General features: G+C 37.3%; 1 protein-coding gene across 1 annotated transcript in view; it reads right to left on the bottom strand.

The window, feature by feature from the left end:
* Nucleotides 1-23,799, bottom strand: part of LOC107689865 (myocyte-specific enhancer factor 2D homolog) — a 66,319-nt gene that overhangs the window by 35,090 nt on the left and 7,430 nt on the right. Inside the window, exons 2-3 of the mRNA XM_016488037.1 lie at nucleotides 5,115-5,545; nucleotides 669-872 (exon numbers count right to left, since the gene is read on the bottom strand). Of these exons, the coding sequence (XP_016343523.1) occupies nucleotides 669-872; nucleotides 5,115-5,168 (258 nt within the window). The 5' untranslated portion in view covers nucleotides 5,169-5,545. The remainder of the gene's footprint in view (nucleotides 1-668; nucleotides 873-5,114; nucleotides 5,546-23,799) is intronic.

Here is a 23,799-nt window from a genome sequence, read left to right as displayed (position 1 = left end):
ACTCTTTCTCTCACACATGCGCCCGGCCTCCCTATGGGTGAATGTTTAGCTATGCAAAAGCCTTGCCATTTCTTGAAGAAATTGCAATGTTGTGGATTTACATTGTCACTATGACACTATGTATAACCAAGATATTCTGGACATGGTAACAAGGTAATACTATAATATTCTTAGAAGTACCATGTAAATTAAATCAAATTAGCATGGTATTATCAGGGTCTTAATCCATAATGAAGGTTCACTACGTAATGAAGTGACAAATTTAGCTTTGGTTACAGTATTCGATAAAGGTCAAAATAAACGAGTAGAAACTTCATGAAAAAAAGTAATCGCAATTACAGGCATTCCTATTTGGACGGGATCTTTCTCAGAGGACTTGTGTGTTAGCCGGAAAACAGTAGGTAATTTGTTCTGTGATTTTAACAAGGTTTCTGTGAGGAAAAACACACAAATTTGCCTGGCCTCCTCATGGAAAACTAGTCCCGACCAAATAGGGCTATTGACTGAACTACTGCAACCAAATTAACACGTTTCACCAAAGACAGGAAGGAAGGAATGAAGAGAAGGAGCAAACAAATAAAGGACAAATGAGACCAACAAACAAACAAAACAATTTCCTGACACCTGAAATTGGGAGGATTCATGGTGGGCTTGTATGTCTGTGTTACCTCGATGATGTCTGCGTTGGTCCTGCTTTCGTGCGGCTCATTGTACTCTGTGTATTTGAGGAGCACTTTGTCCATGTCAGTGCTGGCATACTGGAAGAGCTTGTTTGAGTGATTGAAAATAATGAGGGCAATCTCGCAGTCACACAACACACTGAGCTCATAAGCTTTCTTCATCAGACCAAACTTCCGTTTGGTGAAGGTCACCTGTGGATAGAGACAGAAAAATTAGGTTAGACGGGGAGAAAAATATGAAGATTGAGAAGGGTGAGAACTGAAAACTATATCTGTGTTTACAGTTAAACAAAAAAGATACTAAACTTATAGTTCACCTAAAGCAACCGATTACACATAGTCATGTTGTTCCAAACCTGTATTACGTTCTTTCCTCTGTGAAACTCAAAAGAAGATATTTTGAAGAATCTATTTTCATTTTTAATTTAAATAAAATTACCACGTATGAGGATTGGAGCTTCAAGATTCTAATTGGAGATTTAAAAAGGATGCAACAGCACCATTATGGTATCATAAACATGGTCTTCTAAACTAATTTGATAGACATAAGATATTCAAAGGGATATACTGAAATTTAAGACATTATTCACTGACAATCTTGATGTGCCCTAGCTGAGAATACACTTCATGAACAAATCAACAAGTCAGATAAACCATATCCACAATTCAGACTTGTTTAGAGTTCACTTAATTATTAACATTTCACTGTCTGGGAAGACATAAATGCAAATTTGGCTGTTAAACATGCCGTTAAAAATGACGTTTAACATTAAATGTCATTAAATATAAAAAAGAGAAAGACTGGGTTAGGCAGGGATGAGTGAAGAGATGAAAACTGAGAACAATATCTAATGCAATTTAGCTTCTTAGGTAAAGTTGTCTTATTTTATGAATGTTAGATAACTTTGGACTACTTGTATGTATGACATTTACATGGTGCTTTTGTGTTGTTTTCAAAGCTTGAATGCTCCAGTCCCTATTCATTGTGATAGCAAGGTGAAAATGAACCAACATTCTTCAAAACATCTTCTTTTGTAACTCAACAGAAGACAAGAAAGTCAAAGGTCTGGAACCAAAAGAGGCTGAAAAAATAAAGACAGGATTTTTAAAGTGTTTCGTGAATTACTCCTATAGGAATTTTTGCAGTTCACAGAGGATGACTCAGGATTAGCCACCCAAGAGCTGATTTTTCTCTCTCAGAACTGACCAGTTTTCTACCGCTTTCTTGCCCTCTGCTAGCAAAAGTGCCACCTCTAGACAGAAAGTTTTTCTGCTCAAACCCAGGACTCCTTAACCTTAAAAGCTCGACAGTGTTAGCAGACAGTGATTTCATCTCTGTAAATAAAAGCGCTTTTCCATTAGGTGAAAGAATCTCCTCCACCTCGACAATCAGAGAGCTGATGTTCCTTCTCTCCACACAAGCACCAGGATAAACACCAGCAACATAATTGCCATCGAAAATAGAAACCGCAGGTAACCAATGGCAACAGGAGAACACAACTTTATCATTGTGAAGAATGTAGAGAGGCAGCGACCTGACTTCTTTCCGCTCCTCTCTCGAATGCTTACCTCCTGACCTTTACCGCACACGCGGACTCTAGCTCGCTCTCTCACCTGCTGCCGTCTGTCAGTTCTGGATACCTCTGTTCTTCTACACCTCTCCTATATATTTGCCTCGATGCTGGAGTTTGGTAATTAAAAGGCACATTTTATTGCAGCAAAGACTGTAGTTCATGTCCTCTTCTCGCACTCTTTAATTCTTTAATTGCCCAAATACCTGTTACACCACAGGAAGGTCGGAAGGACAAGATGTGCAAAGCAGAATCATTTTCCGGAAGAAATCTCAATTAAAAGTGATATTTAGTACAAAATGAGGCCTAATCTGGGTCAGACAAACTACAAGACTTTTTTTTGTAACTTTGTTAAAAATATGATTAGTCAGGCACACCTGAGCGCTGACACAGTGAAGCAGGCTAAGGTTGAGTATGCACACCTGCTCCGGTCATAGTGACTACACCTATCAGCACAACTGTGACCAGAAAAACATTTCCCACACATTCTCACCAACATGGAGGGAAAGATTACACACTAGTGAGTAGAACTTCTAACTTCAAACTAAACACAATGAATTACTTTAAGCTTTCAACAGGATACTGTTATGAAGTTTGTGATTTAATGGGTTTTATATGACAGGCTTACCTGTGGGAGCATGGGGAGCAGAAAGAACAGAAATGAAGCTTAGGTGAACACCACTTAGGTGGATATAACAAAACAGCAAAAATGAACACTCATCTAAAACAAACTCAAACACTGCAGTGTTTGTATAGTTATCGAAAACTAAAATGCAAAGTACATCAAAATAATTAATATATACATATATTTGCAAAACTGAAACTAAACTAAACTTAAATTTTCATGACTCTATATGAAGAATTTCATACCACATACTAATTTTAGGTTATGATAAATTAAGGGTGCTTTCACACTTAAAATGAACTCTAGTATGATTGGCCTGTTAGTGTGGTTCATTTGAGTAAGTGTGAACGCTGCAACCGAACCCTGATACGCACCAAACAAGCACTAAAATTATGGGTCTCCTTCCGCTTCCAAATGAACTCTGGCATGGCTCGAATGAAATATGAACGCAATTCAGACCAAATACTTCTAAACGGACCAAAAACAGAATGTAATGACAAGAAGCATCGCTATGTGATGACGCGGAACGAGCGGTGTATCCAAAACAAAATGAGCAGAGGGCAAACGTGGAGCAACGAGGAGGTAAAGTGCCTTTTATGAGCTATTCTTAAGTTCGCCGGTGGTAAAAAATAAAATCATATGTACACGCATTAGGTGTATTCGACTTAAAGTGGCGCTGAGCACGCAGACCGATAGGTGAATGAGTACTTTGATGTCATATACCGGTCGGTCTGCACAGCGCCGCTTTACGTCGAACACACCTATTAATTGGGGTGTTTGGTAAGTTACGTCATGAAATATACGTCATTCAACTCGACCAATCAGGTTGTTAACGTATGACTATGCCTTTAGGTTCAGTATCTTTAGGGTCGCTGTCAAAAATGCCAGTGTGAACGCTAAGCAGACCAGGACCTAATGTATCGTGTGTTTTTTTTGGTCCAGACCAAACGAACCCAGAGAACTGAACTACAAGTGTGAACATTAAATTGTAAATGGTAAATGTAAATTGTAAAACCCTAAATTGCATTTTATTTCAATTACAATTCAAAAACATGAAATGCCACAGGATGAAAATAGATAGCCCTGAGAAATTTAATGCAGTTAAACATATTATATTTACATTAGGTATTAACATATTACCTTTGGCAGCCCTAAAATACTAAAATACTTCAACTAAAACAAGTAAAACTCTGTATCCATAGACTAAAACAAACTCGTGATGCACAACATTAAAAGTTTTGCAGATGATAATTGTTTTGTTATGGCTAAAAACGAATATCACTGGCCACTATTACATTTCTATTTTGTCTAAATAAATAAAAAATAAAGATTATCAATTAGGTTTAAATGTTACAAGTGAACTTAGGTATCATAACATCATAACGTACTATATAAAAACAGATATTTGATTTTCTAAAAAATTACATTATAATTATGTATCCAATACAGTCTGTAAAATATACTGATTATTAATTTTAAAAAAATCTGCCAATAACCAATATGGTACCAATATTCTGAATAAAACTAATAATAAAACTCAAAGAAACTAAAGGTAACTGTTATATGTAAAAATGAATGAAAACTAAACAAAATCCTGCTGCATCAGTTGAGCCAGAAACTGAAAAACCTCACCACTCAAACAAACAGCAATGCTTTGAAAGCACTGGTGTTTACACCCTAAGGGAAGACAACCTATGAGTAGTTAACTTGTAGTTGTCTCTGCTTATTAAACCGGGATAGGAAAAATTACTTACAACAGAAACCTTGCATTGGAGGAGTTAGATTTGATTTTGCCTCACACTGTTTGTCTTGTACAAGATGTCTAAATCACAGATGCAACTTTAAGGCAACTCACAAAAGTCAGAACTAATAAGAAATATTTCTATTAAAATGCCAATAATATCTTTCAGGCTCTCCCTTATTAAACCGGGATAGGAAAAATTACTTACAACAGAAACCTTGCATTGGAGGAGTTAGATTTGATTTTGCCTCACACTGTTTGTCTTGTACAAGATGTCTAAATCACAGATGCAACTTAAGGCAACTCACAAAAGTCAGAACTAATAAGACAGATTTCTATTAAAATGCCAATAATATCTTTCAGGCTCTCCTAAGTATACTCGGTGTGTTTTATTCAGAGAAAGCTGCCAAAATGAATTATTTTCAGTTACGCATTTAGAAGTCCCTTAGCTTGAACTAAAAACACTGCCACTGCAGACAGTCAGGCTTTGCACTCACCTGTCTGTTACGCTCGTCTGTGATTCGCTGAATCTGGATCTTTTTCCTCCCCATGGCTGCTGTGATTGGCCGAGCAGGGGTAGGGGCAAGGTTGGGGGTGTGGTGAGGTCAGAGGTAAAATTTTCTCGAGGCAGTTACAGGAGCACAAACAGTGACTAGTCGCCTCTGTGGATGAAGATGTGTGTGTGTGAGAGAGTCTCTCTCTCTCTCTCCGTATGCCACCTGTCTGAGGCAGCTGGGCTCACCCGTCTTCCTCCACTGATAAAAAAAAAGGAAGGAGGGAAGGAAGAAAGAAAGTATGTGGCCTCCTGGTAGGGCCTTCAGATCATTGTCTGCTCAGGGTGCATGTCATCCGACAGGTGTCTTTTCTGATATCCAAACCCCCCTGGAAAAATCTGGTGATGAAGATGAAGATGGTCTTGAGATGAATTCTGTGAAAGAAAAGAGAGACCAGAACGTAAAATCAAAACTGGTGTAACAGCAAAATACTAGGGTAGTCAATCGATTGAAACATTTTTAATTGGGGGTGGATCACAAATAAATTACATATTACATGTATCAACATCAAAGTAATTTATAAAAGAGACAGAAAAACAGACAAATGGGCTTCTTACAATATTACAGTAAAAACTTTTTGATATTTGCTAAATATACTAAATAATTGTATTACATATGCTGGTTAACTCATCAAATTAATTGCAATGAATCACATACACAACCATTTAACAGTTTAGCGTGGGTAAGATTATTTTTAGGTTTCTGAAAGAAGTCTAGTATGCTAACCAAGGCTGCATTTATTTTTAATTAATGACGTTGCAGTAAAAATTGTGAGATATTTGTACAATTTAAAACAATTTAATATATTTTCAAATGTAATTTTTATTTCTGACCAAACTGAATTTTCATCAGTCATTACGCCAGTCTTGAGTCACATGATCTTTCAGAAATCATTATAATATGCTGATTTGATGTTCAAAAAGGAAAGTGTTTATTATTATCAATGTTGAAAACGCTTGTACTGCTCAATATTTTTGTGTAAACATTTTATTTTTCTTTTAATGACTAGAAAGTTCAAAAGAACAGCATTTATTTCAAATAGATTTCTTTACTAACTGTAAATATCTTAACGGTCACTTTTGATTAATTCAATGTATCCTTGCTGAATAAAAATATAAATTTTTCAAAAATTTAAAATATCTTACTGACCCCAAATTGTGAACAGTAGTGCACATCAATATTTACAATATTTTACATAATTAACTGTACCAATTTAACAGCCCAACAAACTACAACAGAATTTCAATGACATGCTCTGTCTGCTACATAATTCTGTAATTTTATGACAGAAACAAATCTTGATTAAAGATTATTATTCCTAATAATTTTTCTCAATAATTTCGAACACAAAGCCTTTACCAGTTAGCCTGTCAAATAATCTGTGGCCTGTGATTATTGTGTCACCTACTCACTCACCCCTATATTTAAGCAAATGAAGGGGGAATTTCAAGCCTCCAAACTTCCCACACTTTCTTCTCAGTAAATTTCCATTATTTTTCCAGGATTTGTACAAATCCATTTATCAAGATTAGACTCACAACTAGTAATTTCTTGCTTATCAAACAATTCAAAACTAATCATAAACTACAATAACAATTTCCATGACTTTTTAAGATATTGGCAATTTCTTTTTCAAGCATGGAAATCACACTTTAGAAATTTCCTGATATTGCTAGGTTTCAGGACCATAATGGGAACCCTTAAAGGGGGGGTACAATACTGTTTCATGCATTCAGAGTTGTTTACACTACTCGGCTTTTTCCGGAGAGAATCGTAAAGCTGTATCTTTCTTTTATAAATATGATCAAACTAAAGACTTTTTGGAGATATGAAGGATGCAGTACTACTCTATAGGTATTAGGTACTCAAGATTAACATGAGATTGGGTGAAACTTTGTGTGTTATGCCCCCTTTAAGCTTTTAAAGAGCAGCCAGGACAGAATAAACAAACCTCACCTCAACCATAGCTAGGTTTCCCCTGAACAACGCATTGCATGACATCCACATACACGGCTGGGCAGAGCCCCTTTCCGCAGCCTGACAGAGCCTGATTATGTGTTCTCGTTCACAAACCGCTGATGCCGATGTCGCTTACAGACCTAAAGTATCTTCACCTGCAGGGAAACACCTGCTGAAGTGTCTCTGTGCTTGAGTGTGTCATCCAGCAGCACTCACTGTCTTCTCTCACTAACAAGTCTCCCTTTTAGCTGTTTAGTCAACATGGATATTTTAGCCGCATCTGAAGGTTAAGTGAATTTTTCCCTTTATAATAATAAAAAGCCATGTTGAAACAAACAGTGAGAGAACAGATGCCTGGGAGCGAGATGGCACAAGTTTGTGTGTGTGTGTGTGTATGAATGAATGGCTGCATGAATGGATTTACTGCAGCCAAAGAATTGTCATATGGGTCAGGATCATTTTAAAACATGCTATTATTATCTCTGCCTTCGATTAAAAAACAACCAAGGGCTTAAAACAGAATTCTATATATACACATCCAGACTGTACACACTCACGCTCACACATCCCCACATGACTGCTGACACAAACTGACTCCCTGATCAGGGAAGCCTGCAAACTTCCTCATTTCCTCTTTTCAGGTCAAAGTGCACAGCATGCTCAGAGACAACCTTGTGTGAGTTTGACCAACTCGAATGACAAGTTCTTACTTCCTTGCCACTTTCCTTGCAATAAAAAGCAACAAATAGTCCAAGTTTTTCCTTCAAGTCGAGACTTGACATGAATTCTAGGCCTCTTGGAGAAAGCAGCCTATTAAAGGCAGGGTGACTTCTTGCCTTATCGTTCAGCAGACGTTTTCCTCTTTTGTTTTTTATCCGCCATCTCTATCTTTCTGTCGCGCGGCTCGGCTAGGCTAATGTCCGTCCCATGCACGAACGGTATTGCAGTTCATCAGTCCAAAAGAAGTGAAATAAAGCGCATCCATCCATTAAAAAAAAGTGCCTCACACGGCTCCGGGGGGTGAACAAAGGCCTTCTGTAGCGAACTGATGTGTTTTTGTAAGAAAAATAATCATTTAAAACGTAATAATCAATTTAATCTAGCTTGCGCTCATTGTTGTAAACGGAAGCAGCTCTGGGCGGATGACGTAGGACTTCGGCGTTGCGCATGTGCCGCTCAGAAGTGACGAACGCGGAAGTGCAGGGGAGAGATCAAAACAAAACAACGGTCATGAATTAGAAGTACAAAACGAGGATTTGTAAAGGAGAATGTCGGAGGATTTCGATATAAGCCAAGAGACTGCCATTAAACAGCTTGGAAGATCAAAGACAATTTTTTATATAACTCCGATTGGATTCATCTGAAAGAAGAAAGTCATATACGCCTAGGATGGCTTGAGGTTGATTAATTCATGGGCTAATTTTCATTTTTGGGTGAACTATCCCTTTAAGAAAATTGAACAAAACAACAACAAACACATCTGTAATAGTAAAACTAGATTTTTGCCAAAAAAAAAAAAAAAAGCCACATAATTGTGTGGTTATGGGCATCAGTTTTGATTGGTGGTCGCAAACAATCTAGCGAAAAGTTCAAAAGTTCAAGTCAAAGTTCAAGTTGATCCTGAAAATTCTGTATATGCATACGATCGGAACTCTACCCAGCTCCCGTACAAATGAATGACTTAAAGACAGTGAAAAGTGTCTTAAGAAACAAAAGCCATTCACTCTGTTAACTTCAGTGTTCTCCTTTCATAACAAAACAACTGAGAAAGACATCTAGGACTACAAACTCACCGTCACTTTTTGTTTGTTCTAACATCTAGAGTGACAGAAAAGGTCAGAACGCAGTAGTTCCAATACTCTTATACACAATCCAAGCTGCTGGGCATGACAAAACAATCCCTGTCACAAGCTTCATCACTTCTTTCACAATAAAATATTGAGCGGAAATGGAGAGGATGTGTTGACAGGAAAGGTTTCCTCAGCCGGCCGTTAGCAGCACAGATGTGAGTTCAAAGTGAGTCGGAGTGCGTTTGTGTGTTTTGGTCTGTGGGGCCAATACATGAAAGACTTCTTTATCTGCAATGAGAGTCAGAGTTTGACCTTTCACCCTGTAAGCGATGAGAGGGGCTAATTCCCAGCTCTGATCTCAGTCGCTTCACAAGGGACCTGGAAAGTGTCCTCAGACTGCGGTTCCTCACAGTCAGACTCTCTAACCACAGAGAACTCATAAAGTACTGCTTGATAATGCTGAAACTTGATAATGTTATTCAAACTGGGGGCTGCAAGAGGATATTACAGTCAACAAGAAAATCTTTTTTTTTTGCAGTTTATTTAGGATAAATTAAATATTAATATATATATAGTTTTATATTATTGTATAAAACTAAAGTATTAAAAATAAATTGAATATAAAAGTATTAGAATATTTCATTATATTGACAACATTATGTTTGAAAAATCAAATATGCATATAATTTTGTGAAGAAAGAAAGACTGATGGTGATTGTATGACCGACTAAACTAATTATTACATTTTAGCAGGAAAATAAGAGTAGTGTTTGCCCATGCAACACTTGCACCTCAAATGCCAGGGTGTTAGGGTGTAATGTATGGTTTTTAGCAAATTTTATGCGGTTGCTAAAATGTGCTTGAAGTCAAAAGAGTCCAGATACTGCAAGAGTTCCTCTGTCAATGTGGCAGGGGAAAATCGCAAGTCTCATTGCTGAGAAAAATAACAGCACACTTCCAACAGGCTGCATGATTTTAGGTATTATATAAGTTTATAGAACAAATGGTACGGGACAGGTTACATGGCAAAGTTAGGAAACTCTGGGGCTTGTTTAGATATCTAACCTTACGGTTTAGCAAGCACCACAATTAAACAATAAAGAAAAAACAAAGAAGGTTACTGATAAAACACTGGTTCCTTTCCGTTTTCTCTACTAGGGGAACCCCCTGCAACAAAAACCTTATCTTAAATTAGTTATGCTCATGAAAACTTATGCACAATAAATAAACACACATATACGTACATGAGCACACAAGTACACACACACACACACACACACACACACACACGTGTCAGCACAAGGCATTTCTCACTGCTCTCAGAGCAAAAAGGTGAGCCGTTGTATGATGCAGCTGTCACACACACACATACTGGGGAAGGTGTTATAATTTTGAGTTGCGGCTTGCTCATACCACTGAGGAAATCCTGCGGAACCAAGCTTCAGGGTGCAACACAAGCAAAACAACATTTACACAGGCTTGCAAACAAGTGAAAAAACACCGTCACAAGTTTGTGACCTTTCACTATATCGAGTAATTCTCCATCTTCAAGTAGCTCGAACCCACACGGTTGGGCTGCAGTGCTTCTCGCAAGGACTCTGAAGTACCAGAGCTCCGCTGGGATAAGCACATGCTGCCCTCGTCCATGTGTGGGCATATGGTATTCTGCACAAGCGCGTGTGCGTGTGTAAGCATATCTCCTCCACGGGGTGTGTGTGAGAGAGTCCAGTTTTGTTATCCCTGCCTGTAACTAGAGGCAGAGTGGCCTAGGGCTTGGAGATAAGGGACCGTGCCAGAACTGGGCTTGGACTGGGTCCCAAGCTGTGCTGAGAAATCCATCACCTTCCCAGCTCAGAGAGGGAGATCACCGACTGGGACAGAGAGTTGTTTAATTCAGCTCGAATTGAATCGTGAAATCAAAATCGTGAATCTAATCGAATCGTGAGTTGAGTGAATCGTTACATCCCTACATTTTACACATTTACTCTGTGTAAAACTGTTTCCAATCCACTGACAAAGTAGATCAATATGTACTAGATCAAAATGGACACAATTTACTTTTCTTAATACTTATTCCTGGTCTTGCGGTGCATAATTTGTTTGCATGTTTGATTACAAATTTTAAAAATGGTCTTCAAAAATTAACATCCCTTTGAACTACCTGTCATTTAGAGGCCGCTTTTCATCAAAGCAATTCCCAATGGATAAAATCAAGCTGAAGTCTTGTTGAATATCCCTTTTTGCTTAGAAATAAGCAACATTATGGATAGCGATGGACAACATTTTGGTACCATATCAGTTATCGGCCATTATTAAAGATTTTTTAATGTATAGGTTTTAGTCAGTGCTCATTTCCCCTATTAACACTGTTAAAGGCAACCTTTAGCAATTCTCTTTTCAATTTTTTGAACACTTGTAGCATTTATAATTCATTTTAGTGTTTTTTTTTTTTTTAATTATTTAGATAAAATAGCAACATTTTAATATAGGCCATGTATACGCTTACCATGTGACCAATCATCAGCGTATCAGTATCAGCCAGAATGGTAGGGTTGGATACCGAACTCGGTACTTTTAAGGGGACCGACCGAATTTCGTCGGTACCACAGAGTACCGATTCACGTTAAATCAATTGGTGCCAAATTTCGGTACCTGAGAACGCATCTGGGCACATACGCTACAGAGAGAGAAAGAGAGACCCTGTGACGTGAGGTCACCCCTGCAACTCGTTCAAACAACACACAGGGCAAGCCGAAATGTTCTGAAGTGTGGTTACATTTCTAGGGCCATATGGTTTCTGTGAAAACGCTGACGGGATCGTGGAGTCCATTCATAAAAACGTAATTTACTCTATAGCGCGGAATGCCACGGAATTCGTCAATTTTGGACGAATAAATCAAAAGTAGCCACTGCCACTTAATTCAAATCGCAATATGAACTAGTGTCTGTGAATATTAAAATGCAAAAAGACGGTTTAAATATGAATCCTGCATGTTCCGCTTGCCTCTGTATGTATGAATGGCGGAAACGCGGTTTTGTTTACTACACAAATACTGAAGCACGCGTGAAGCTCGCGGTGATTTTCAGCCTCTGCGTCTGACTATATGACAGCATGAACACAAAAACGTAATCTCCAGAGCTGCTGTGAGAGTCGCTTTGCGAGAATTTTTTCTTCTTCTTTTGGTTTTATGGCGGGTTGCGAACCAACTTCATAGGTGCATACCGCCACCTACTGTGATGGAGTCGTGAGAATTTTACAGTTTCATTTGAGAAAACTAGCATCATCATACTGTATACACACAGAAACTTCATGGCAACCTGTCAAAATAAAAGTACGATTTAACATGTAACAGAAATATATTACTCTTGTATTACTTTTGTACAGTATAATGTACATCTTTAAACATTCAATTTTCTATCAAATTAAAAAAAAAAAAATAATTATTAGCCTATTAAAAAATGTTTTAAAAGGAATATTCTCACAATTTTTCTTCCATGTATTAATTTCGACAGTAAACCTCAGTTTGTTTTCCAAAAAATAAAAGGGTTTAATTTTCATTTGATTTAAAATAAATGTTTAATGCCTTCATTTGATTTTCAGAAAAATTAAAACAAGAATTTCTGGGGGGAAAAAAAGAAAAAGAAATAAAGAAAAAGTTTGTAGGGCCCTATTGTTCAAAATGTTGAAATTGAGACTTTTGGACTTATCTTTTTCCCTGAAATAAATGTTTTTGTAATTACACAGAGTAAAGTACCGAAAAAAGGTACCATTGGGTACCAGCACTGAAATACAGGTACCGATACCGGTACCATACCGGTTAAAATGTGAACGGTACCCAACCCTACAGAATGGTAATAACTCATTACAAAGCAAAATAGGTCACAAATGTGGTTTCATGTTGATTTTAAGCTCAATTTCCAAACTATACTAGAGTAGAAGGAAATCAAAGCAAGCTTATCTGCTATATGACTTATGAAGAAGACAAAAAACAAGCTTGGCTGGTCCAACATGGAGCCACAAAGAAATTGTGGTGGAGAAAAGGTGTTTTGAGGAGACACCCTCAAGCTCATGGTTTTTTTTGTTTTTTTTTTGAGCTGAGTGCTGTTCAAAACATTAGCAGCAGCTAAACTGGGGCAAAAATGGAGCCCTGTGAGACCCTCCAGCGATTTACTCCAACCTTGGGGTTGTACTGCCAGCACCAACTGCAGGATATTTCCAGCCTGTTGACTCAACCTCCCCGCACGGCAGGAACTCACCCTGTCCAATATGGCTACTCGGCTGCTGACCGCAGTGCATGATTTCTGTTTTTCAACACAGCCGTTTGTCCAGTACACAACGTATCCTGATGATACGGCGGTGTTCGATGCCGAGTGCCATCACTGGACTTCCTCCAGGAGCAGGGAGATAGGTGGTGTAACGTCTGCCAAACCACAAGCGTAACCCAATCTCTGAGATGGGGGAGGGCGGTGGGTACGGCACTGCAAGGACAGCATTTCATGGGGAGGGGTGTAATGGATCCGTGGTCTTCAGCTTGTGAATCACACCATTGCTGTCTGTCTCGTCAACTCTGAAAGCAAACTACAATGCTAGGTTACCACTTTAAACCCTAAAAAAAGTGTTTTTTTTTCTGGTGTCAGGCCATAGGATTCAATTCGTTTTTTCTTCTATACTCATTTGACAAACAAAACGCTTGTGAACACATGAAACACAGTTGTCTGTTGTGTTGTCTACAGTACTATAGGCTGTTGTTTACACCAGCTTATCGTTTCAAGCATCAGTGTGGACAATGTGGTCAAACTTGTCAGTTTACAGCACTGCCACATGGCTGCATGACAAAGCCAAAGTGACAAAACTGCATCAGGCTGCAAATACCAACATATGCAGGCTAACATGCTGTTCCAGGGTCAGGTAAATCTTTTTCCCTCTCACACACCATGAACCTGATCCGCCACTAAAGGTCTTGGAGACACACACACACACACACCTTCCCTTGCAGCATAACGTCGGTGACATCAATGTGACAATTGGAAAGGAGGGTGTGTTGCCAGCAGTTCGTCATGACCACGTCATGAGCGGTTAGTTACACAACAAAACAAAATATTTTTTGGTTCGAACAAAAGATAAGCTTGTCGGTTCAGTAATATATCAAAATCACAATCAGAAGACAAGCTAGACAAGGAAAAATATGTCATTCGTGTTTCTGTAGAAAAGCTCAAGGGTGAAAGAGAAGCGCAAGTAATGCTGAATAATGAGACACAATAATCTGATACGCCACAAGACTGGCAGCTATAAACATACATACTGATCTTTCTTTCCTGTTAATATTGACATACTTTTTCTCAAGTGAAAAGCACTGTAAACAACAAGAACATCTTTTTTTCTGCTATGTATACACAGTTCTCACCAGAAAATGACTTACCGTTTTAAAAGTTCAATTATTATCCAAACAGGATTGTAAATCTGTTACTTTTTGAGTGAAAAAAAAAGAAATATATACACACACTCACTTTATGGATTTAAAGACACAATTTTTATTAAACTGAAACCAATATAAGTCAATGTGCACTACCATTCAAAAGTTTGGGGTTAAATTTGGCTCACCAAGGATTTTTTTTTAAACCGTAATATCGCGAAATATTTTTACAATTTAAAATAATTGTTTTTGTATTTGTTGAATATTTTGTATGTGACATATTTTGTAATATCTTGTATACATATGTAATTTATTTCTGTGATGGCAAATGTTCAGCATCATTAATCCAGTCTTCAGTATCACATGATCCTTCAGAGATCATTCAGATATGCTGATTTGGTGATCAAGAAACATCTTATTATTATCAATGCTGAAAACAGTTGAGCTAATTAAACTGTGACGCTTTTTTTAGGATTCTTTGACAGAGTAGAAAGTTCAAAAGAACAGTATTTAAATAAAATAGAAATCTTTTATAACATTATAAAATGTCTTTACTGTCACTTTTAATTAATTTAATATGTCCTTGCTGAATAAAATGATTAATTTCTTTAAAAAACCCAAAACTTCTGAAAGGCAATGTACGTTTTTCATATTGAACTAAGACTGAAACTGCTGGTAAAATCATTAGACAGTATAAGAAAAGAAAAGAAAATGCAACTGAATTTTTCCAACACACTGAAAAGTAGTATTCTGACAAAGGTGCACAAAAAGCAAAAGAAAGAGACTGAGAGAGGCAGACAGAGATGTGAACTGCTCTGCGTGTAGAGTGAAGCTGTCATGCATTACAGCACATGGTCCTGTCACACCACACCACTCTTCAACGCTCGGAAATACCCTGAAGGCAACACATTGTTCATGTCAACCCGATCTCTTAGTGACGTTTACGGAATATACAAATCTAAAAAACAAACTACTAAACTATTTTAGGATGTTACTGCTCTATTTTTGTCACATTCAGTTATTTTTACGAAAACCAAAGAATTCCAGTATGAAACTACATAAAAAGAAACTTGAAGTTACACTATCTTAAAATAGCGTTACTGGTATCAAATTAAGCTCCTTCTTACCCCTTACAAGTAACGATGAACAAAAAGCCTCCGATTCGATCCTCACGGTTCCTTTCCTGTGACCCAGTCAAGCAACAAATAAAATCCAAGCGGACTACAGCATAGCTCGTCCCATGACCTATGCCTGGCAGACAGTGGAGACCGGTTCAGCAATGAGCTTAATGCAGAGCGCTCAGACCCCCAGCCCTCCTCTCAGAGACACCCACCCTCACCCTCACCCTTTGCCCTAATATGCCTTTAGCAACTGCCTTCAATCCATCAGAGTCTTTGGATGTAATTGAGAGGGTGGATGGGTGTCAGGATTGGGACGCTTGTCAGTATGCCAGATCCTCTGTTCTCTTGCCTGTACATGTGTGTGTTAAATGTAGTGGCAGCTGCCTACACACCTTTTGTTCCGACACCCCCTTGCGACGTCTCTGCTGTCACAGCTGTAGCAAATTCTACTTTTCGGGTCCAAAGCTGCTGCAGGCGACACCCCACGCCGGATCTTTTTCAAAAAAATAAAATAAAATCCTGCAAACTAGCTCTGCATTTAGTATGGAAACCTTTTTATACATAAAAAGTAGCAATAACCTGTTGTTTTCAGTCTTTTCGGAAGAACAATCACAGTTTCACCAAGAACAAATCTCAAGATTTGCCCTTTCCTGACCTCAAAATCTCAGAAGGGCTTTCGGGGGGTGTGGGAATGCAAAGGTCATGGGTCTGTAAAACTGCAATGTCAATGAGTTTCCAATGGGAGGGACAAAAAAAAAACATTTTGGGCACAAATCACGCTCTGGCACTGAGAACGTTACGGGTTGAGGAGGAGGTCTGGACACTGCGGTTTCTCACAAAGAGTAACTTATATGGATAAATGTTGTGGATAAGAGAACGGGGGGAAATGAAATCCTCCCTATGCTAAAATCACGCTGGAAATCTGCCATTAGTGAGAAAAAAAATACAAACATCATTAACGTAACACACACGGGCCAAAATCAAGAGGACAAAATTGCTAGAACAACAAAAATCATTGACTGGTCATCATCAGTCTGCTAAGATCCTGTTTCCTTGTTAACTCTCTTTCACTTTCTGTGTAGAGAAAGAATCGCATATTCAGGTTTGGGAGGTGCAACTAAATGTAATATTGAACAACATACATCACAACCATGTAGAAACACATTAATGTGCATATTGGCCACATCCCCGTCAAATAAGGAAGTTACAGTGTACATGGCATCAGCTAATGTTGGCTAAAATTTAAGATGTTCGTTTTTCAGCAAAAGTGTATTTAATGAATTTATTAAATAATACTGAATTTATTAAATAATAATACAACATAATACAGTTACATTATAGCTGTATTTTGGTAAATGTAAATACAAAAGAATGTAAGAAAAAAACTTTTAATTATCTTTTGTATTTTTTAAAAACAAACAAAAATAATATATTTTGTAAATCATCTTTTTAAAATAAATAAATAATCTTTTTTTAATAAAACAAATGTCACATTTAATAAAAATAATAAAAAAATTTAAACACTTTTTAACACACACACACACACACACACACAATAAATAAATAAATAATTTTTTTTGTAATGAGATCAGTAAAAAGGTTGGCAGAACAGAAAAAAAAAATCCAAATTACTGACAAGAAAAAATTCCTTACTTTTGTTGATGTTTAACATTTTATTAATTGCTTACCATTTTTTAATAAAATTGTGTATGGAGAATGATATCTGACACTTTCATTCATTCTCTTACAGTCAGACTCCAGTGTAAACTCGTTTTACATTCTTCAAAATATGAACGAAAGACGACTTTACACAGGATATGAGCAAAGATTGTTTCGTTTCCCTATTTGTGAGTTGTCATACAAATACAACACAGCATTACCATAAGTCCAGGAAGAAGTTTGATTTTCAGAGATTTTTCAGTTCCACATATGATGTATGAGCAGAAAAAAACTCGCTTGCAGTAGCTCTGCTACTACATTTATTTAAAAATGGCTATCATTGTACAGCTATGATCAGCTGTTCCTTCATCTTGACTGAGCTTTCAATGTTGTTACGGGAAAGGATGAAGCTGATTGATTGGTTCGAGGTGCGCTTGCGGCATTCTGAAAAGTTGAAATGTTTTTATCTCGATGCGCATGGAAAAAATGAGCGCGTCGCACCACGTGCGCGTCGCGACCGCGTCGCTTCCATTATGAGCGCGCCTGCCGCGCGGCTACATTTGAAATAACGAACTTGAAAGCGCAAAAGGCGCAATATGTGAACGGCCCCATACTCCATCACGGCTTTCCATATCCTCTTTCCCAGAAAACGCTCTGTCATAAAAGGATTCTCATACCAGGAACAGCTGTGTGCATGTGGCCTTATAACTAACCAGACCAAATAACAGAACAAGCACTGTCCTATTTAAATGACCTGAGTTGAGTTCTGCAGACAAATATCACTGTTAAAAGCTTCTTCCAGAAGTGCTTTAACATTTCAGATGTCCCTCAGTGAAATCTAGCTGAAGAATAAACATGCTGTTCTCATGCACTGATGTAAAAGAAATGTGCTGAAAAGAATCAGTCGAATCTTCCATCCTGATGTCATCACTAAAACGCTCTGTAATTCACAGAAACACTGTATCTCCCAAACTAGTCAGACAGTCACAGCTAAAGGGTAAAGGTCAAGATGAGCTAGATGAGTCCTAACAGACAACGCAACCTGTTTGTCTTTGCCTAAGCCCCTTCAGCTGCTACTCGAGAAGACAGTGCCACAATCTGAAATTATTTCCTCTGACCCTTCAAACAGCTATGAGCAGGCACAAGCCAGAGCTTTTGTTAAACCAAGACTTATTCCAAATCTGTCAAGATTTACATTAGACATTCACAGAAAATAAACACAAAAATGTAAAGCAACAATATTTTGGACTTGCCAAATTGTCTGAAGAAAAATTGAGCAGTCTGTAAAACTCGCTGACACAATGCTGCTATTCAGGGTTTTTGGGGTTTTTAGCAAGTTACTATGGGGTTCCTAGAGGTTTATTTACTGGTTCTCATCAAAAGAGCCCACACTCAATTCTCTATGGCCCCATTTACACCTGATAGTAACATGCATTGTCTGCGATCTGATCACTGAAATTTGGAGGTGGCCTGGGAACGATTCTAATCACATTTAATGAAAGTGTTAATGTAAATGTGTTTGCAAACGCAAACACACTATTAAGATCCATAAAGTCTAACCCTTTTTATTTTTTCCTTAGTTTTTCCTGTCTATATTTCTATATTTATTCCTATTACCGATGCACAATTTTAAAACGGCCTATTTTGGATCAACATATACACATAAAAAGCTGTTAAATATTATCTTTATATATTGCAATATTATCATTATATTGTAATCAATAGGAGCACAAGTTGTAATTGCTGCCTAAAACATCTGATGTGTCTGCTGAACTGAAAAATTATGTTAACTAACCATATACAATTTATTAGATTATATCTGTAGTATATTACTTCCATATGGACATTACTTCATTCAATACACTTACAGTATGTCTGGCTGATAACAGAATACTTCCTAATTTTAACACTGAAACAAGCATTTTCTGTTAAGCTGCTTTGAAATAGTATATATTGCGAAAAGCGCTATACAAATAATCTTGTATAAAAACAGTAAAACCTAAAATCACTCTCTACAAATGAATTTAGGCATCACAAGATTTCACATATTCATTGAGATTGGCTAAATATTACATTTAATAGTGTTAAAATGTAATTATTAGCATTTTAAAAATTAACTTTAAGTGAGCATTAGATGAAGGCAAATGTAATCTAAATGTAAAAATAGAGGAAACGAGCAAGAACAATTAAACTACTACAACACTGCCTGTTATTGATAAATGTACAAATTCCCTAATATTGGCTGATAACTCATATAGTACCACTCTATCATGCATGCCTAGATGATTTCACTGCAGCTTTCCGTGTGCCGGGTTGATCAGAGTCTAAACCGGTCAAGGACATGAGTAAACGTCAGGGCCTTTACTATGACAAAGAGCCATCAGCTGTCAGTAAGAGATGATATCTTCTCTCTCCAATGTTTAGGAGGGTGAGAAGTGATGGGTCTCTGGTGTTAAAAAAAACAATTCTCAAAAGGTATTTAACATGAGAGAAGCGGCCCACACACACACAGCTTCTACCATCCTACTGAACACTCAAAGAAGCTCACTCTCTCTCAAACACACACACACACACACTTCTCAGAAACAGCTGATGTTTCAACAGGCAACAGCTGACAGGCTACAGGTGGGAAGGGCACAACCTCTTTTACCCCGTACATCCCCTCAACCCCCAACACACAGCCCTTTTCCTCATCCTGGAGCTTTTACACTCTGAATCACACGCACATATAGGCACACCTGTTAGTACCGCAGAGGAACTGTGATAAACCCTTCCTCCACCGCAGGTTATTTATTTCTGATGGCGGCCTCCCCGTCTCCCTCGCTCTTCCTCTCTGTTTCCTCAGCGCAGTGAGTCTCCTTGTTCTGTCTGCGTCTTTGATAACCTCAGCAAATGTTTCTATTCACTGTGTGCAGCAAGCAAAATGTTCAGATGGCAACAGAGTCACGTGGGTCTGACATGCCAGCTTTGTGAAGGACTTTATTTTTTTACTCAGTAACTGAAAACTGTTTTTTTTTTCTTGAATAAAATGTAATTTGGTCATTGTAACTAAGCAAGAAAATAAAAGGTAAAAATGTGCCAGAGCAGAGTCAAACAGGCTGTATTTTGCTAGAGATGCAATAATATGGAATATGTGGCCGATATCAAAAATACTTTGTTTAAATTAAAACACACACACACACACTAAAAACTACTGTTGCTACAGTACAGCTGTTCTTTTGAAATTTCTATTCATCAAACAATCCTGAAAAAATTGTATCACACTTTCCACAAAAATATTCAACATTGATAATAAAAATTGTTTCTTGAGCGCCAAATCCACACATCAGAATAATTTCTGCAATTTAATAGGCAATATTATTTCAAAAATCTTACTAACCCCATACTTTCTAAAGGCAGTGTTTTGTGCATACAATTTTTTAGTACAAGCACCTTAACTTAATGTGTCAGGCATATATGCTAACCAATAGAACACAGCTGACTTAGTCAAATGTCCTAAAATGTCTATATTTAAATAGCGTGAAGAGTAAACGAATAACATAAGACAAACATCAATGAAATCTAGCCTTTTTAAAAGCTTGTAACACAGTCTGGTAAAGCACTTGATAAAGACTTGCAAAGTAGAAGACAAGAAAAAAGAAGAAAAAAGAAAGAAAAGTGCTGCCTGCTGCCCTCAAGATGGACTTGTAGGAGTGCTTATGTAGCATTTGAATAATATAAACATTGGCTGTAGAAAACATGTAGTGGTTAAGATTCACAGAATCCTTGCTGAAGGCAGATCACGGAAAAGATGCGTAATCATTCACGTGTAAGCAAGTGTGCGGGATAAAAGAGCCCTCTCTAAGAGACAGCAAAGAAAAACACATATTTCATTAATCAATTAAATCCAACTCACAAAAATAAAACATTAACATGAGGTAATATTTTATAGACCTCTACAACCAAATATCCAATGGCTGGATCTGATTGGCCAACCGGGCTTTGTTGTTTCAAGTGCACAATTGCTTTCAGAGCTCCATCTGAGAGAAGCGTGCATATTCACATGAGTAAACACTCATAAACACTCATACACACGCAAACCAAGTGTGTCACATTGGAAGTAGAAAGAGGGGATTTTTTTCTCCCTGTCCCTCCTCCCTCTCTGGCATATTTCCCGGCTCTCCATACTGCTGCCTGCATCTCCTGTGATGAGAAGAGGCCAGCCAGCAATCTTCCATTAAAACATGGCGGAGATCGGCCATACTGAGCCTCAAGAGCGAAGGAGACAATGTGTGCAGATGGCCCTAGACAAGAACCACAGCTGTACTGCCATAGAACTGTAGTGCCCCATGAGAGAAAGAGACAGCAGCAAGTAAAATAGCAGAATAACGAGAAATACAGCTGCAAGCAGCAATTACTGAGGCCAAGCACTATATTGAATTGTACTCAAATGTAAACGAAATTACAAAGTTATAAGCAACAATAAATATTTGAAGTTTTGACCATTAGGTGGCGCTTCGTTAGCCTTAGGGTATGGCGACAATAAAATGCAGACTACGATTGCTGTCCAATTAACGTGTATTCGTGCTGGATGAAGTTGAGCTACATTTGTATTATAAAAAGTCAAATCTGGTCTGGTAGTACAACTTCAAAAAACAGCTGGTACAATTTCAGTCAAACACAAAACATTTACAGTACACTTTCATAAAATGTTTTCCAAGCATTTCAAAACAAATTATGACTTTAGTCTATCTGTTAAGTTGGTTGGTTGGTTGTCTGGTTGGTGTTTTTCCGCCTTTCCAGCTTCCTTGGCAGGTTTTTAAAGGTTTTTAAAGTGTTCCTTAAAATGTTCATAAGAGAACTTAAACCAATACAATTCAATAAAATATGTTTAAAAGATACCTTCATTTGATATTAAAAACTTAAATACTCTAGTATTCAGCATTGTGTATAAGTGATCTGATTCCAGCAATTATTAAATATTTTACCCACAGTAAGGTTAATTTCATGCAGTTTGTTGTTTGCACACTGATCCCTTTAATTTTGCCATTTGTTGATGACATAGGATACTATGGTAGTTTTAAGATCTGCGAGTGATATGGAACACTTTTCCTATAGACTGTCTGATATCAAAGTTTTAAAGTGAACGTACATGCGCCTAGCGTTAGTGACAAAGTTTCATTTCAGTTGCCGATAGCATTGCGAAAAGACTAGGGATGCACCGAAATGAAAATTCTTGGCCGAGGCCGAAGCCGAACAAAATGAAACACTGGGCCGAGGGCCGAAGGCCGAATACCGAAGACGGTTTTTCATGTTTTTTTCCCCATTTTGGGGAAATGGCTGTCATGGCTTCTAATGACAAATGAGTCTCATCGTGATTTATTGGACTCACCCTAAGACAGGGGTGTCAAACTCAGTTCCTGGAGGGCCACAGCCCTGCACAGTTTAGATTCAACCCTAATTAAACACACCTGATCCAGCTAATCAAGTCATTTAGGCTTATTTGAAAACTACATGGTATGTGTGTTGGAGCACACTGTAAAAAAAAGTAGTTTTTACAAAATAATTTTGGCAGCTGTGGTTGCCAGAATAATTTGGTAAAAAATACAGAAAAACTGTAAACACATTTACGGCCAAAAACTGTACATCTTACAGTATAAAACTGTAATTTACAAACAAGAAAATTTGAACGTAAACCAGTAAATTCAACAATGCACACTGCTATTAAAATCTGTTTTGTACCTTTAACATACTGACAACCACCATAATAATGCAGGTGGTAAAAGAGAAAGCCACATGAAGAATCAAAGCTCATCACAAGTAGCTTCGCCACAAGCAGAAGTATATACTAATATATAGAAGGTGCACAGAGTCATTCATGCAAACACAAAACACCATCATGATAACACACGATACTTAAATAATGCATTAAACTTTCATTAAACAACAGAAGATGTAACATAAAGCCCAAATATACATAACTAATAACAAAAACTATTAAAAAAACATGATTATTTAAACAAAATACTTTCAAATGTGGAGTGTCATGCAGGGAATTCTGGGAATATCAGTTTACAGTTTTTGACTGTAAATTATACATTGATTTGTTATTTTTACTTCTAAAAACGCATTTTACTGTAAAATTACATGAAATTACACTCTGGTTCAAGTTCAAATACAATCGCAGTTTCACAGACAAAAACAAAAGTAGCACTTTGCTTAAAATATAAAATCATGTAAAATATAAAAAGTTAAAATATAAATCATTAAAATATATTATTTTTCATAGTCCAACAATAATAAAGAAACAATCAATTCAAATAACTAATGTTACGCTGACGTCTCTTTGGCAGCCTCAGTTAGATTGGGAGATGTCCAACTGGTAGTCTTCTGCGTTACGTATTGATGAACCTTTGTCCTTTAAGCAAATACAGATTCACAGAAGATAAAAAAAAAAATTTACAAAAACAATTAAATTTATATAAATAATGTAATAATAAGATATAAAATATTCATACCATTGTTCTTCATTCTAAAATAGTCAAACAGACAGTTATTTCTGAAATGGCATTACACACAGACAGGTCAAACAGACACACACCACTTATGGATCTGTCTCTATTTGCAGACACAGTTTTAGTGCTGATAGTATCTCACCTTATCATTATTGTGCTGCTTCTCGATGTCTGTTTGAAGAATAAGAAAC

The sequence above is a fragment of the Sinocyclocheilus anshuiensis genome, unplaced genomic scaffold, assembly GCF_001515605.1.
Source record: "Sinocyclocheilus anshuiensis isolate Anshui unplaced genomic scaffold, SAMN03320099.WGS_v1.1 scaffold1239, whole genome shotgun sequence".
NCBI classification, from domain to species: Eukaryota; Metazoa; Chordata; class Actinopteri; order Cypriniformes; family Cyprinidae; genus Sinocyclocheilus; species Sinocyclocheilus anshuiensis.
Note: the sequence above shows the minus strand (reverse complement) of the source record. Positions and strands in the feature narration are given on the sequence as shown.